Source organism: Ursus arctos, unplaced genomic scaffold (genome assembly GCF_023065955.2).
Source record: "Ursus arctos isolate Adak ecotype North America unplaced genomic scaffold, UrsArc2.0 scaffold_19, whole genome shotgun sequence".
NCBI classification, from domain to species: Eukaryota; Metazoa; Chordata; class Mammalia; order Carnivora; family Ursidae; genus Ursus; species Ursus arctos.
In genome coordinates this window covers 6,777,278-6,792,755 of record NW_026622863.1, presented here as the reverse complement: position 1 = coordinate 6,792,755, position 15,478 = coordinate 6,777,278, and the positions used below count along the sequence as shown (strand labels likewise).

Below are 15,478 nucleotides of genomic sequence, written 5' to 3'. Positions count from 1 at the left end.
CACACACACACACACACACACCACCCCACACACCCACATCACATCTTCCTTATCCATTCACCTATCAGTGGACACTTAGGTTGCTTCCATATCTTGGCTGTTGTAAATAATGCTGCAATAAACATAGGGGTGCATGCATCTTTTCCAATTAGTGTCTTTGTTTTCTATGGGTAAATACCCCATAGTGGAATCACTGGGTCATATGATATTTCTATTTCTAATTTTTGAGGAAACTCTATACTATTTTCCTGAGTGGCTGCACCAATTTACATTCCCATCAACAGTATATGAGGGCTCCCTTTTCTTCACATCCTCTCCAACACTTGTTATTTCTTGCCTTTTTGATTTTTGCCATTCTGACAGGTGTAAGGTGTTATTTCATTGTGGTTTTGATTTGCCTGATGATTAATGATACTGAGCACCTTTTTAGGTGTCTGTTGGCCATCTGGATGTCTTTTTTAAGGAAAATGCCTATTCAAGTCTTCTGCCTATTTTTTAATCAGATTGTTTTTTTGGTGTTGAGTTGTTATAAGTTCTTTATATATTTTGGATATTAACCCTTTATAAGATGTATCATTTGCAAATAGCTTCTCCCATTCAGTAGGTTGCTTTTCTGTTTTTTTTTTTTTAAGATTTTTTATTTATTTATTTGGCAGAGAGACAGCCAGCGAGAGAGGGAACACAAGCAGGGGGAGTGGGAGAGGAAGAAGCAGGCTCCCAGCGGAGGAGCCTGATGCGGGGCTCGATCCCAGAACCCTGGGATCACGCCCTGAGCCGAAGGCAGACGATTAACGACTGCACTACCCAGGCGCCCCGTGCTTTTCTGTTTTGTTGATAGTTTCCTTTGCTGTGCAAAAGTTATTTGTTTGTTTGTTTGTTAGTGGGTCTAAATTTCATTGCCTGAGATCAAACCTGAGCTAAGATAAAGAGTTGAATGCTTGACTGACTGAGCCACCCAGGGGCCCCCAAAAGTTTTTTACTTTGATATAGTCCCATTAATTTATTTTTGTTTTTGTTTCTCTTGCCTTAGGAGACACATCTAAAAAAATGTTGCTACAGCCAATATCAGAGAAATTACTGCTTGTGTTTTCATCTAGGATTTTCATGGCCTTAGGTCTCACATTTAGATCTAATCCATTTAGAGTTTATTTTTGTGTGTGGTGTTATAAACTGGCCCACTTTCATCCTTTTGCACATAATTGTCCAGTTTTCTCAGCACCATTTTAAAAAAATGTATTTTATTTATTTATTTGAGAGAGTGAATGATAGAGAGAGAGAGCATGAGTGGGCAGAGGAGCAGAGGGAGAAGCAGACTCCCCGCTGAGCAGGGAGCCTGATGCAGGGCTTGATCCTGGGGCTCTAGGATCATGACCTGAGCCAAAGGCATATGCTTAACTGACTGAGCCACCCAGGTGCCCCTCAGCACTATTTATTGAAGAGACTGTCTTTCCCATTGTATATTCTTACCTCCTTCGTCATAGATTAATTGACCATTTAAGTAGGGGTTTATTTCTGAGCTCTCTATTTTGTTCCTTTGATCTATATGTCTGTTTTTGTGCCAGTACCATAGTGTTTTGATGACTATAACTTTGTAGTATATCTTAAAATCTGGAATTGTGATGCCTCCTGCTTTGTTGTTCTTTCTCAAGTTTGCTTTGGCTACTTGGGGTCTTTTGTGTACCAAGATACAAATTTTAATATCATTTGTTCTAGTTCTGTGAAAAATGCTATTGGCATTTTGATAGGGTTTGCATTGAATCTATAGATTGCTTTGAATAGTGTGGACATTTTCAATTCAATTCATGAACCCTGTATATCTTTCCATTTATTTGTGTCACCTCCAGTTTCTTTCATCAGTGTTTTATAGTTTTCAGAGTACAGAACTTTCATCCCCTTGGTTAAGTTTATTCTTAGGTATTTTATTATTTTTTGGTGCCATTGTAAATAGAATTGTTTTCTTAATTTCTCTTTCTGCTACTTCGTTATGAGTGTATAGAAATGCTACCAATTTCTGGGTGTAAATTTTGTATCCTGCAACTTCACAGAACTCATAGTAGTGTTTTGGTGGGGTTTTTAGGATTTTCTATGTACAGTATCATGTCATCTACAAATAGTGCCAGTTTAACAACTTCTTTGCCAGTGTGAATGCCTCATTTATTTTCTTGTCTGATTGCTGTGGCTAAAACTTCCAATATGATGTCAAATAAAAGTGGTGGGAGTGGATATCCTAGTCTCATTCCTGATCTTAGAGGAAAATCTTGTAGTTTTTCACCACTGAGTATGATATTAGGTGTGGGTTTTCATATATGGACTTTATTATGTTGCGGTATGTTCCCTCTAAACCTACTTTGTTTGGAGTTTTTATTTGAATGAATGTTGAACTTTGTCAGATGCTTTTTCTGCATCTATTGAGATGATCATATGATTTTTAGCTTTCATTTTATTGATGTGATGTACCATGTTGATTGATTTGCAAATATTGAACCATCCTTGCATCCCCAGAATAAATCCCACTTGATCATGGTGAATGATCCTTTTAATGTATTGTTAAATGGGGTTTGCTAATATTCTGATGATTTGGACATCTGTGTTCAATCAGGGATATTGGTCTGTAGTTTTCTTTTCTTTTGTGGTGTCTTTGTCTGGTTTTGGTATCAGGATACCGCTGGCTTCATAAAATGTATTTGGAAGCTTTCCTTCCTCTTCTATTTTTTGGAACAGTTTGAGGAGAATAGGTATTAACTCTTCTTAAATGTTTGGTAGACTTCACCTGTGAATCTATCTGGTCCTGGGCTTCTATTTTCAATAGGTTATTATTATTATTACCGATTTAATTTTGTTACTAGTAATTGCTCTGTCAAAATTTTCTATTTCTCCCTGATTCAGTTTTGGAAGATTATACGTTTCTAGAAATGTGTCTATTTCTTCTAGGTTATCCAGTTTGTTGTCATATAATTTTTCAAAGTATTCTTTTAAAATCTTTTGTATTTCTGTGGTGTCAGTTGTTACTTCTCCTCTTATATTTCTGAATTTATTTTTTTGGGTCCTTTCTTTTTTTTGATGAATCTGGCTAAGTGTTTATAAATCTTATTTATCTTTTCAAAGAACCAACTCTTGGTTTCATTGATTTTCTTTTCTGACTTGTTTTCATCTCTGTGTCATTTATTTCTGCTTTGATCTTTATTTTTTTTTCCTTCTACTCATCTTGGGCTTCGTTCTTCTTTTTCTAGTTACTTCAAGTGTAAGGTTAGGTTGTTTATTTCAGCTTTTTCTTGTTTCTTAGGTAGACCTGTATCACTATATGTTTCCCTGTTAGAACTCCTTTTGCTGTGTCCCAAAGATTCTGAACCATGGTGTTTTCATTTTCATTTGTCTCCATGTATTTTTTTTCTTTCTTCTTTGATTGCTTCATTGACCCAATGGTTATTAAATATCGTGTCGTTTAGACTCCATGTGTTTGTGTTTTTCCCAGTTTTTTTCTTGTGATTGATTTCTAGTTTTACTACTGTTGTGATCAGAAAAGATGTGCTATGATTTTGATCTTCTTAAATTTGTTGAGGATTGTTTTATGGCCTAATATGCAATGTATTCTGAAGAATGTTTCATGTGCACTTGAAAAGAATGTATATTTTCTTGTTTTTGGATGGAATGTTCTTTATATATCTCTTATGTCCATCCAGTCAAATGAATCATTCAAAGACACTTTTCTTATTGATTTTCTGCCTAGATGATCTATCCATTGACGTACATGGGGTGCTAAAGTCTTTTACTATTATTATAATACCATCATTTTCTCTCTTTGTATTCATTAACATTTGCTTTATGTATTTAGGTGCTCCAATGTTGGGCACATTTACAATTGTTATATCCTCTAGTTGGATTGATCCCTTTATCATTATGTAATACCCTTCTTTGTGTCTTGCTTTACAGTCTATTTTGTCTAATATAAATATTGCTACCTTGCCAAAGCCCCCAGTCTTCACCACCATGTATACCACTTCTAAAGTTGGTGTATGGGAGTCACGCTCAGGGCTATGCCCAGCTTCTGCTCCAGGACATTAAGCGCTGCCAGGGGCCAGCATGCCACCTGAAGGGCAGCCCATGATCTGCCTGCTCACTCTGTTGTTGGTGCCCTTTATTGGGAAAGTGTGTCCTGCAAAGTCTGAGTTGTGAGGCTTGCCCACTGTCATGCATTGAGAAGAGAGGATCCCAATGATGCAGATGATGCTGATGATATCAATCAGCTAATCAGTCAATCAATCAATCAACTAATCAGTTAATTAACCCTTGTAGAGGCAGGCAGCCTGTCAAGTGGGACAGAAACCTAGGCCCGGTGGTGGGAACTGACTGTTCCTTGGATAGGGCATGGGCTTGAACTGACGCCAGGCCCGTCAGGGAATTCAGAGCAGGAAGTAGTTCCTGAAGCAGTGATGTGGTGTACTGTGGTGCCCTGGGAAAGATTCTACTGACGGTGGGAGCCATCTGAGTGGGAATGAGGTACAGAGATAACCCAGGGAGGAGCGTGTGAAATTTTCCCATAGCTTGAGACCTGGGCATTTTTGAGTTCCTACCCACTAACTTATTGACTTTCCTAGATCCCTTGCTGTCAGAAGTCCCCAGGGAGTGAGACTGGGGTCATGCCCATAGGTCATGGTCACCCAGCTTAGCTCTCCTTTGCAGGATGAGGTACCGATCCCAGCAGTATGGCTGCTGAGAGTTAGTTAGGGTCTTGCCCATTAGACTTGCAACAGACCGTCCCAGTGCTAGACAGTGGGCAATGTTGAGGGACAAAACCAAGAGGCCAGGAGGTCCAAGGAACTGAGATCCTATTCCTGCTTGGCCTCTGTTCTTCAGGCAGTGTTCTCTGTGCCCTGTGTAGTCAGGTGTCTCAGGGGGAGAAAGCCCTGCTCCCTCCAACCTGGTAGGAGTGACTGGTGGATAGAGGGGTACCCTGGAGCAGATGCAGGTCATTGTTAATAATCATCCCCAGCACCCCGCTCCTACCCTCCACCCACACACATCTGTTCCATTCATGGCCTCGCATCCTCCAGGAAGCCTCCCACAGTGACCTCAGCTCACACTGGTCACTCTCAAGAGCAGTGCTAGCAGTTGGTGCCCCCAGTTGTCCCTTCAGAGGTTTCATGTACATGGAGTCATCTTCCCCTCAGGGCAGGAAGCCTATGAGGGAAGGAGCCATCCTTGAGTCAGCTCTGCATCAGGTATGTGGGAGATGCCTCAGGGTCAAGGGGAAGCTGCCTTTGGACATCAAAGATGAAGCAACTGGCCAACTCCTTGCCTTACCCCAGTGACACCAACAATGCCTTTCCAGGTAACCCAGGGCAGCAGTGGGGTCTTTTGTCACCATGCTGACTTCTGTCATTTGTGTCTACAGGTATCAGCACACGGTTCGTGTCTGTGCCCTTCAGGAGGACCTGAGCAGCCTTCCTTATGGAGACCTGACTGAGGTGAGCGGAGCTAGGAGCTCAGCCGCACTGCGGCAACATGGCAGCCTGGCTGCCTAGGCTGAAAGGGCTGAGGCTGGCAGGCCCTGGTTCCATCCACATTTGGATGCCCTGGAGGACAGAAAGGTCCCAGGAAGTGTGGGAAAAGCCAAGTTCTACCATCCTGAATTCTCCATCTGGGCTTATTCTTGGGGGAATATTATAATGGATGTGGTACCAACCCTACCTGTGTTGGGTTCGGTGTGGTCACTCCTGGAGCCATTCCCTATCTCCCTGTTAACTTACAGAAGGTTTCTGGTGAAAGCTGCTTCTGTATCTTGTGGACAGGGTCTGTCCTCCAAAGACAGAGGTCCAGCGGTGCTGCGTTGTGGCTGGAGTCCCAAGGGCCTTCTTCTTACCTCATTTACTCTGTCCTCCGAACATTGCTCCCAGCTGCTTGTCCAAAAAGCTGCCTGGGTCCAGGGTTGAGCCTGCCAACTCATATGACCCAGGGTGGGGCTCACTGTGCCATCTTCCTGTCTCCCCATCCCCGTGTGCTCTCTGCTTAGTCTTTGACTTTGCCCAAAAGCCCTAGAGGAGACCAGAGAGCTAAAGTGCTTTGAAAAAATGAGTTTGGAATACATTGCCTTTCTCTGCTAGGGCCCTCCATGTGCCTACATCAGGGAAATGGATACACAGCCATCCTGGCCTGGCATTCAGGACCTCTCTCGCTGCAGCCCCGGCCCACCTCCCCAGGGTTTGCTTCTGTCCATCCCTACCTGCCTAAATGTGCACTTGCCTTCCAGCCCCCAGACCTCTGTTCCTGCTATTGTTACCACCTTTCAGGTTCCAACCACAAATCCACCCCCTTGAGGGAGATTTTCCTGAATCCTACAGTCTGCAGTAATTTGTCCCAGAATACTTGGCTTATGTTTCTCAGCTGGCAATTGTTAAATTCTGCTTTGTACCATTATTATGTGTATAACTGACCATGCCTCCACTTTCTGCTGATATGTGAGCTCCCAGTAGATAGGGGACTTTTTTGTTCAGCTTCATGTGTCCTTCCCCTGTGTTCACAAGCTATCTAGCTTTTCATCCTTTCTACAGATACTTACTGAGCACCTGTTCTGGGTCCGGTGTGATGCCAGACCTTAGGGATATAGTGATAAACAAAGTAGACATGCCTTCTGTCTCTGTAGAGCTTAGAGGGCCTAGTGGAGGTGGGGAGTTGGTCCACAAGCAAGCAAATTGAGAGCCTCCTTGTACATTTGCTCCCAGGCTCTGCTCCCTCCTGTTCACCTGTCCACGCTCCCAGAACTTTCTGCTCAACAATTCCCTTTTCGTATTAGTGGTCAAGACATAGCCCCTCTCTATGGGCTATGCACTGGAATGGGGCTGTGGTGAGACAGGTCCCCCTCACTCAATATTGGAGTTTTTCTCTAGTTGCCACTGTCCACCAGGCTTCCTACAGAAGTGAGTCTTCTACTTCCCGGGGCATCTGGTGCAGTCAGGAGGTCCCTGTAAAGGGTGGAGGAACCGGAATGTAGTAATGATCAGTCTGCAGAAGAGTCTTGAGAAGCTTCAAGAAGCTCTTCTTCCCTGAGGACTGCAGGGTGGGAATGGGGCCCAGAGATGGACAGTAACATTGCTCCTGTCTACAGATTGGGGAGCGGGGCCTCAACCTCTCTGGGGGGCAGAGGCAGAGGATCAGTCTGGCCCGTGCTGTCTACTCAAACCACGAAATCTACCTGCTGGACGACCCCCTGTCAGCAGTGGATGCCCACGTGGGGAAGCACGTTTTCGAAGAGTGCATTAAGAAGACGCTCAGGGGGAAGACAATCGTCCTGGTGACCCACCAGCTGCAGGTGACTGGGACTGGCAGGATTAATGAGGTCACAGGATGGGTGTGGCACCTAACGCTCATAGAACCTCCTCTTCTGCCTTAATCTGTCCTCTCCGAGGCTGGCGTCACCTGGACAGGATCAGGGACGGAGGGAGTGAGGTGCATAGGTGACATTCATAATTCTCCCCGGCCAACCCAGCCTGCACACAGCCTTGCCCGCTCCTCTCTGGGCATAGCCTCTCTTGGTCCTAAATTTGGGTCAGTGGGGCCAAAACCTTTCTTCCACCAGAGGATAGACTCTCTGGAGGCAAATGACCCCTATCCACGGGGTGGACGTGGGGTACTTCCTCCAGCTCTGGACCACCGACAGTGGGGAGGTGGGAAGCCAGGTGGAAACAATTCAGGCCCCACCCTTCCTCCAGCAAGGGCTAGGTGGGCCTGAGGACAGGAGTGCTTGGGAGGGGGATAAGGGGCTCCGATGTCCTTGGCATCACTGGCTGGGGGGAAAAAGGCTGGAGACCAGGGCTTTTGGGCTAAAGCAAGACTCTTTTCCTTTCTCAGAGCCACTCCCTTGGGCTCAGGAACATGAAGCTTGCTGAGGAGTTACTAATCTTGCCCTGAATGGGCTTGAGAATTGGGCAGAGTGGGGAGAGTTCTCACAGTGTCAGCCTCATCAAGGGTTCTGAATGCCTTGTAGGAATCTGAGACTCCCCTCTACCGTGAGACAAACCAGATTTCCCCCTGCCTCCATCTCCCCTCTCCACAGTGAGCCCCTGTAGGCATGGGGTGTGTGTGCGTGTATGTGTGTGTGTATACATGTGTGTGGATCTCCTGCTGGAGGAGAGATCCCATGAGACTGACCTGCACTGAAAGGACTGTTAGAGCAGAAGTCCTGTCTTCTTTCCTCTCCTGCCACCTGTGGGGAAAATATTCAGCAGGGGCCTGGTCTGGGGGTAAGAGGCAAACCTTGTGGTCTTTGCAAGGGTAAGTCAACCTAGGGGAGAGGGAGGCAAATGAGGTCACCATGGCTACAGGGTGCTCTAACCAGCATGTCTAGGATCTTCTATCAGTGGCCAGAAGGGCTAGCTTGAAGAGGGGGAGATTTCTTCAAGACCCAGGAAAAGCATTCCTTCCCATTGCTATAGTTCTGCCCCCAGCCTGGGTCTCTTTGCTGAGGACCAGAGTTCTCAGAATAAGCTCTAAGCATCTGAATTTTGGGTTCCCTCTGAGTGGGCTCAGTCACCTCTAGGAAGCATCCAGTGGTGCAGACAAGTTGCTCTATGGCCAGGCATCATAGTGGAGGAGAAGGCTGGATTTCTTCTGGTCCGCCATGATGTCAGTGGGAATGGCTCTTGCCCAGCCAGGGTGCTAAACGTTGTAACCACAGCTCTGCACCGTGAGGGTCCAACCCCTGGAGACCCCCTGCCGTGGGGAGAGCTGTCCTCCTGAGGATCCTGGGGATCTGGGAGGGGACTCTGGTCCCTGACAACTGTGGGTCATAGCTGTCTTTGCAGGAATCCTCACTGGGGGGCATCGTCACCTCAGCCCTGGTCCAGTCTTTGAACCTTGATGACTAGCAGCCTGACGTCAGGCAAGAGCTCTCTCTCCCCCAGGCCCGAGTCTTCTCAAAGGGTCTACCTTTCACCAAGGTCATTTTCTCTTTTTTGGAATGTTGAAAAATGCAAGCAGCCACCAGATGGCACTGGAGTCTCGGTCCAGCTGTCCGTCGTTGGGGAGGAGGGGGCTCTGAGGCCCTGAACTGGAGCCCCGGGGGCTTTTCCAGAACATTGCTCCACTGCTTTTACTCTTGGGCCCACAGCCAATCCGGATGCTTCCCAGTGCCTGGGCTGGGCGATTACTCTTCTTTTACTTGAGGAAACAAATGAGATGAAGCCTGCGGTCACCACTGAAAACCAACCCAGGGTCAGATTTTTGTGAGTTTGCAGAACAAAGCCGCTCAAAGCATGCCAGATCTCGCTGGCATGAACTGGGGGGGCTCACTAGCCAGAGGGCCTTCACCAGGAACATCTGGGGCTAGCATGTGGGTCCCCACAGAGGAAGAAAAGGCTGTGAGGCTGTCGCATGCCTCACACTGGTGCCTCAGTTTCCCTATCTGGAGAATGGGCTGATAACCGAGCTGCCACTTCCTTTACTGGCTTGTGGGAGATTGAGACATAAGAAACAAAACACGATCAGGCTTTGAAAAGCTAGAATATGCTATATAAAGGTGAGAGGTTATTTTCAGGAAAAAGACTCAGAAAGTGTCTCCACTAGGCATTAAAAGCCAGGCTGTTTCTTGCGTAGCTGTCTGGAAAAGTGGACGAAGAGCTGAGTCATTAGTCCAAGGGAGGCAGAAAGGCTGGAGCTGCCCAAGCTATCAGAACTGCTGTCATCTGGCCTTTTGAGCACCACGCCCATTCCCCCAGCATCCCGTCGAGAGTACAGTGACCGAATGTAGCCGCTTCTCTCAAGCTTTGAAGCAAGGCATCAAAAGTTGATTTGACTTTGGGTGGACCCCGAATTCAGGGGAAGACCTCTGGCCTGTATTGCAAAGGCTTTGTTAGGCCGAACCATCTTAAATATCACAGCATTTTGCTCCTGTAGGAGGGACTTCCTGCTCTTAGATGGGTTGATCCTAGGGAGAGAAATCTATCTCGTTCCAAATGAGAGGAAACCCCAATTAGCAGAACTCTTTGATCTCAGGAGTGATATGCAAATGAAGGGAACTCAAATTAGAAAAAGAGAAATGCTTTGGGCAAAATGTGGGATGCCATATGAAATGTAGCTATATTTTTATCATACAGATAAAGCTGGTGTCAACTCCTCAGGCCCGGTGTGGGTTGGGGGGGCCAGGGGAGGAGTAGGGCCTGGTGGCCGGGGACTGCTCCATGTTCCGCTTCTCCTGGGCTAGATGAGGATGATGAGGTGGGCTTGTAATGTTGTAGCGAAGGAAGGCCGTTGCTGAGGTCCTATTTCTGCTCTCCACCAGATCTTGTCTTGCAGTCACTTGTCAATTTCATATTCCAAATCCCACCTGCCCCCTGATCAGATTTCTTAGCAGGGCAGCTCATTTAGGGAGCAGTGTTTCCCGGTGACAACGAGACGCCCCCTTTGTCCTCATGACACCAATAGGCACTGAATCAGTGCTTCTCAACGGGGGGCCATTTTGCCCTTTAGAAGGCATGTGTCAATATCTGGGGACATTTTTGCTTAGCACAACTGGGGAAGGGGGATGCTACTGGCATCTAATGGGTAGAGGGAAGGAGGAGGCGGCTAAGTCTCCCACAATGCACAGGGCAGCCCCCGTCCCTGCCCCAACCACAAAGAGCATCCTGGTCCTCAGTGCCAACAGTGCCCAGGTTGAGAACCTCCGTGCTAGAGGAGCTCGGGATGCCCCTGGATGGGAGCTTGGCATGGCGCTCTTCTCGTACCAGGCAGGAGTGTGCTGTAGGTCATGTTAATGTCTTTGCAGTTCTTGGAGTCTTGTGATGAAGTCATTTTGTTAGAAGATGGAGAGATTTGCGAAAAGGGAACCCACAAGGAGTTGATGGAGGAGAGAGGGTGCTATGCAAAACTGATTCATAACCTCCGAGGGTTGCAATTCAAGGTAACTCTTCACACCTGGGTGCAGGAGATGGGGTCTTTCGCTCTCGCTCTCGAGCCTGGCAAGAGGTCCTGTCCTGGAACTTTCAGAAGGAATGTCGTTTTGTCTCCAGGATCCCGAGCACATTTATAATGCAGCAATGGTGGAAGCCCTTAAGGAGAGCCCCTCTGAGAGAGATGAAGATGCTGGTACAATCCGAGTTCGAACCACTCCTCTCTTATTGCCCATGGCTCACGAGCAGACACAGATCTCTCTTTATTTCTCACCCTAGTTTTGGCTCCAGGAGATGGGAAAGATGAAGGAAAAGAACCTGAAACAGACTCAGAATTTGTAGACATAAAAGGTATTTGCTATTTGTTCCCTCAGTTACATAGTCTTACATATTTGCTGAGCGTTCTGGATAGAGAAATGTAGGCACCTTGTAAGTCCTTTGGGGGCAGCTAGAATTAGCACAGCTGACTGTCATGTGAACCTTGGGGTTAAACTGCCTGAGTCCAAACTCTGGCTCAACCACTTGCTAGTTTTGTGAGTTGGCACAAGATACCTGGCCACTCTGAACCTTAGTTTCTTAATCCGTAAAACGGGGGAATAATAACCAACCTCATAGGTTCTTGCAAAAATTACATGAGAAAATGCACATAAAATGATTAGCCCAGTGTCTGACATATAGTACCTCTCGATAGTAGTTATTATTGTTTTAGTTAGAGAGGTCAAAGCAGTGCACAGAGATTGGTTGGAGGCAAAAGCACGCGCAAGAGAGATGCATCACATTCTTTCTGGGGAGCGTTGAGAAAGGAATGTGCAGCACTGACAACACTGGGTGGGAGGACTAAGCATTCTGCTATGTGCTGGGCACCACACTTGTCTGCATAGACAAAAATATGAGATCTCAGGATCTCATGGTCTGGTGGGCGACACAGGCAAGGGGATAATGATAATCATGGGAAACTGGGATAAGGGCAATGGGAAGTTGGAGTGGGCATGACAAGTCAGGGAGGGCCTCACAGAGGTGGCAACCTGGGGATTGGTCCGTTGAAGGTATGCAGGCGTTTTCTGGGGGGGTGGGGAGCTGTGGTGAGAAGGTGGGAGAAGGGGAGGATTTTGAGGTTGAAGGCAGGAAGGAATTCCAGGAAGGCAAAGAGAAGAGAGGTGGGAGATAAGATAAGCCTGGTGAGGGCCAGCCTCGTCAAGCTCCGACTTCTCCCCGCGCTCTTCCCTTCCACCCCTGTATCCATTCAACACTTGTGGAGCACCTACTCTATGCCCTTCCCCGGGGCTGGGCACCAAGAGGGCAGGGATCCAGATCCACTGTCTGTCTTCAGAGTGCCCTTGGTGGCTTCCCAAGTGAGAGCTCTGTTCCTCAGTAATGCGTAGCTGGGGAAAAAAAAAAAAAAACAACCAAACAAAACGCACAAAACCTCAGTGTATTCCGTCAAATTTAAGATACCATCCATTTTAAGATCTCCATCATTTTGTGTACCACTTAGAAAGAAAAATCTCTGCCAATTAGATGCTATGGCATACTACCGAATGGAAGGCACATCCTGATTTCAGAGATGTAAAAATGTGAAAAAAAAAAAAAAAGTGAGTCTTTGAATCGATGAAATTTGGCACCATGAATGGTGCTTGTGACAAATGCATGCACGTTTGGAAAGACAACATATTTTTATCGCTCTGGAGGCGGCCAAGGCTGAAGTGAGGTGCCCACCGTCTCTTCCACGCCTTCCTGGGAAAGCTCCAGGCTGCCAAGGACGTGAGGTCCTGTGGAGAAAGTAAACCCTGCTTCTCTTTTTCTCCTTCCCCCCCCCCACTCTGGAGGGGAAACTGAGCGTTTGAACCCACCTGCTCTGGACGCTATAGGAAGGGAGCCGGTTAGAGGCAGCAGTGCCCCCCGCGCCTGGCACCTGGGCATTTTCTTAAGCACAGCAGGGGGAAGAGCATCATCAAGCTCCTGGTTGGGCTGGGGCTACAGTGGGATTTGACTAGTTCCCTTTGGGCTCCAGGATGTCTTTCATTAGGCTCCGCCAACCCACGGAGGCATCCCCCTCATTTTGCAGGCCTGGAGAGAGCCACAATGCGAGGAAGTCAGGCTGAACACTCTGAAAGAAGCGCGAAGGCTCCCAGGCAGAGGGTGTAATAGTAGCGCTATTCGCAGGTGTGGCAGCTATCCCTCTCGGAGCCAGGTGCCGAGAGCCCATGCGCAGGGGCACCCCCGTGTCTAGCTCTGTTGATCTCTGTTTATGAAAGCCATGTCTGGTAGAGGATTCTGCTCTGGAGCTGACATTTTCCTGCTCTCTGAAGGAGAGGAAGGGGAGGAGCGCTCAGTTCCGACTGCCGGGAGCTGCGTTAGCCAGCGTCCCTTCACCTCTGCAGGTGCTTCCCATAACTTGACAGTCCTTTTGCCGTCCCTTTGGAACGTGGGGAGGACTTGGAACAGCCACGTGGAGGGAATTGGGCGCCCAGGCAGCGGCTGACCGAGGAGGATGCCCTGGGTTTATTCTGGAAGGCAGGAGCTCCGAGAAGACAGGAGCCATCACCTCCTTGCTCACCCCGCAGTAGTGGCTGTGGGGGCCTTTAGCACCTCAGTGCATGCAGCCCGACTCCCTGCAGTATTCTTGAGCCTGGGGGCTCTCTCTGCAAGCTGCCAACCTCAGGTCAAGCTAGAAGTGTTGGGGAATTAACCCCATAGGGAGGAGCCCTCACCCAGGGACCAGTGGGATTTGTAGAAATATCCTCTATCCCTCTGGTCGGGTGAAAACCTGTGAGGTGTGTGTTCCACACGGGCTCTGACACTTCTCTGCATTAAGATTAAGCTCCAGTTGCCCACTGGGGTCGCTGGCTTGATGAGATGCCTCCTGTGGTTCCCTAAAGCTCCCGAATCCATACCCCCTTCTCAGGAACTACTTCTACAGGACTAGACCAAAACAACCCTTGTATGCCAGGGCTGAGCACATAGTAGTTGCTAAATAAATATTTCTCGAAAGTCTGAAAGCCACCTGCCTTGCAGGCCTGTGATAAAGATCAAATAACAAGAACAAAAGTGTGTTGGGAATTTCAAAGTGTGGGACAATGGAAGGAAGGGTTGGGGGTGTGGGTGTGCAGGAGGGGTGTGCCTGACCCGCTGGGCTCCCTCCTGCCGCCAGCACGCGCCGCAGGACTTGTGTCTGTCTCCGTAGTTCCTCTGCACCAGCTCGTCCAGACTGAATCCCCTCGGGAAGGAACCGTGACCTGGAAAACGTACCACGCGTACATTAAGGCTTCCGGAGGTTCGATCTAAAACAACGGGTTTCTTGATTTAATTTGCATGAAAAAAAAACCTTTTCTCAAACTGTTGGGTTCACATTTTATGATTTCCTTAATAATGACTCCTTTTATGCTAGAGCCATTTATCGATGCTTTTATTTTTTTTTTTCCATCTGAAGTCTGATAATACAGCCTTTTAAATGGAATCACCCTTTATCTCCATTAAAGCTGCCAGACTCCGTTTATTGAACCTGAGTGAGCGGCTCCATGAACCAGCCGTGGTTCTTCCGCACCTCGCTGCTTCTTCCTGAGTGCGACAGCAGTCCGCCCAGGGCCTGCCTTCAGTGCAAGGTTCCCATCTCAGTGTGCAAAAATGCCTTATAATTTTATTCCCTGCCCAGCAAGACTGGGTGTTTGTTTGTTTTTGAAGAATACTGAGTTGCTTCTATTAAGGTGCATATTGGTGTTTTTTTCAATATATTGGCAATTTGGACCCATTTTCCAACCAGGTGGAACACATGTCCCCATCAGGGTTCAGGGTCCCAACACCCAGACTTGTGACAGCAGCTGGGAAGGTGGTTCCCAGGGATCAAGGCCCTCCTCCTGCAGGCTTTGAATTTTCTATCAGGGTTGGACCCCCCCGTGGCCCCCTCCTCTGTAACCCCCTGGACCTCTCCTCTCCTCTTGTAGGGTACCTCCTCTCTCTGTTTGCGGTGTCCCTTTTCCTCCTGATGATCGGGAGCTCTGCCTTCAGCAATTGGTGGCTGGGTCTCTGGCTAGACAAGGGCTCGCAGGTGAGTTTTCCTTTGGCGTTGGAAAAGGTTGAGTCAGTTGTGGACGGAGAGCATGAATGTGCCCAACACCACACAATGAACCTCCCGCGGCCCCTTTCCATGAAATTGAGATTAGTCGCCTGCACAAATTCCCTTTGATTTTGCATGACAAGCAGGGCGTCTGGATTTTTATGTGCCACCCTCACTTTTGAAAGGATTGACTAAAAATGTTGTGATTATGCCAGGCGAAGGCAGCATGTCTGAGGAGGGCCCTGGAGCGGCCAGGGAAACCTAGCGTGGACTTCAACCTTCCGGCCTCTGAACAGAAACTGACATCTTATTGTCGACGCTGTCGGGTGTCGGAGGGTTCCAGCTCTGTCTGCCCTCCAGAGCTCCTCCGAGGAACCAGACACGCAGAAGCCAGACTCCGTTCCTAGTCGTGCTGCAGACCTACCATAGGTCTTTCTCAGACACTGGGTATCTGCCACCCATGGGTCTCCTCTAGACCAGGGCCCCTCCTGGGAAGGACTGATAATTCTGCTCTTGCTGGCGCTTGCTAAAAACTCTCCTAGCT

The 15,478-nt window shown here is 47.8% G+C and overlaps 1 protein-coding gene across 1 annotated transcript in view; it reads left to right on the top strand.

Moving 5' to 3' along the window:
* Positions 1 to 15,478, top strand: part of ABCC12 (ATP binding cassette subfamily C member 12) — an 89,331-nt gene that overhangs the window by 50,878 nt on the left and 22,975 nt on the right. Inside the window, exons 14-20 of the mRNA XM_057313884.1 lie at positions 5,393 to 5,465; positions 7,103 to 7,306; positions 10,757 to 10,891; positions 11,001 to 11,076; positions 11,160 to 11,231; positions 14,065 to 14,154; positions 14,822 to 14,925. Coding sequence (XP_057169867.1) covers positions 5,393 to 5,465; positions 7,103 to 7,306; positions 10,757 to 10,891; positions 11,001 to 11,076; positions 11,160 to 11,231; positions 14,065 to 14,154; positions 14,822 to 14,925 — 754 coding nt within the window. The remainder of the gene's footprint in view (positions 1 to 5,392; positions 5,466 to 7,102; positions 7,307 to 10,756; positions 10,892 to 11,000; positions 11,077 to 11,159; positions 11,232 to 14,064; positions 14,155 to 14,821; positions 14,926 to 15,478) is intronic.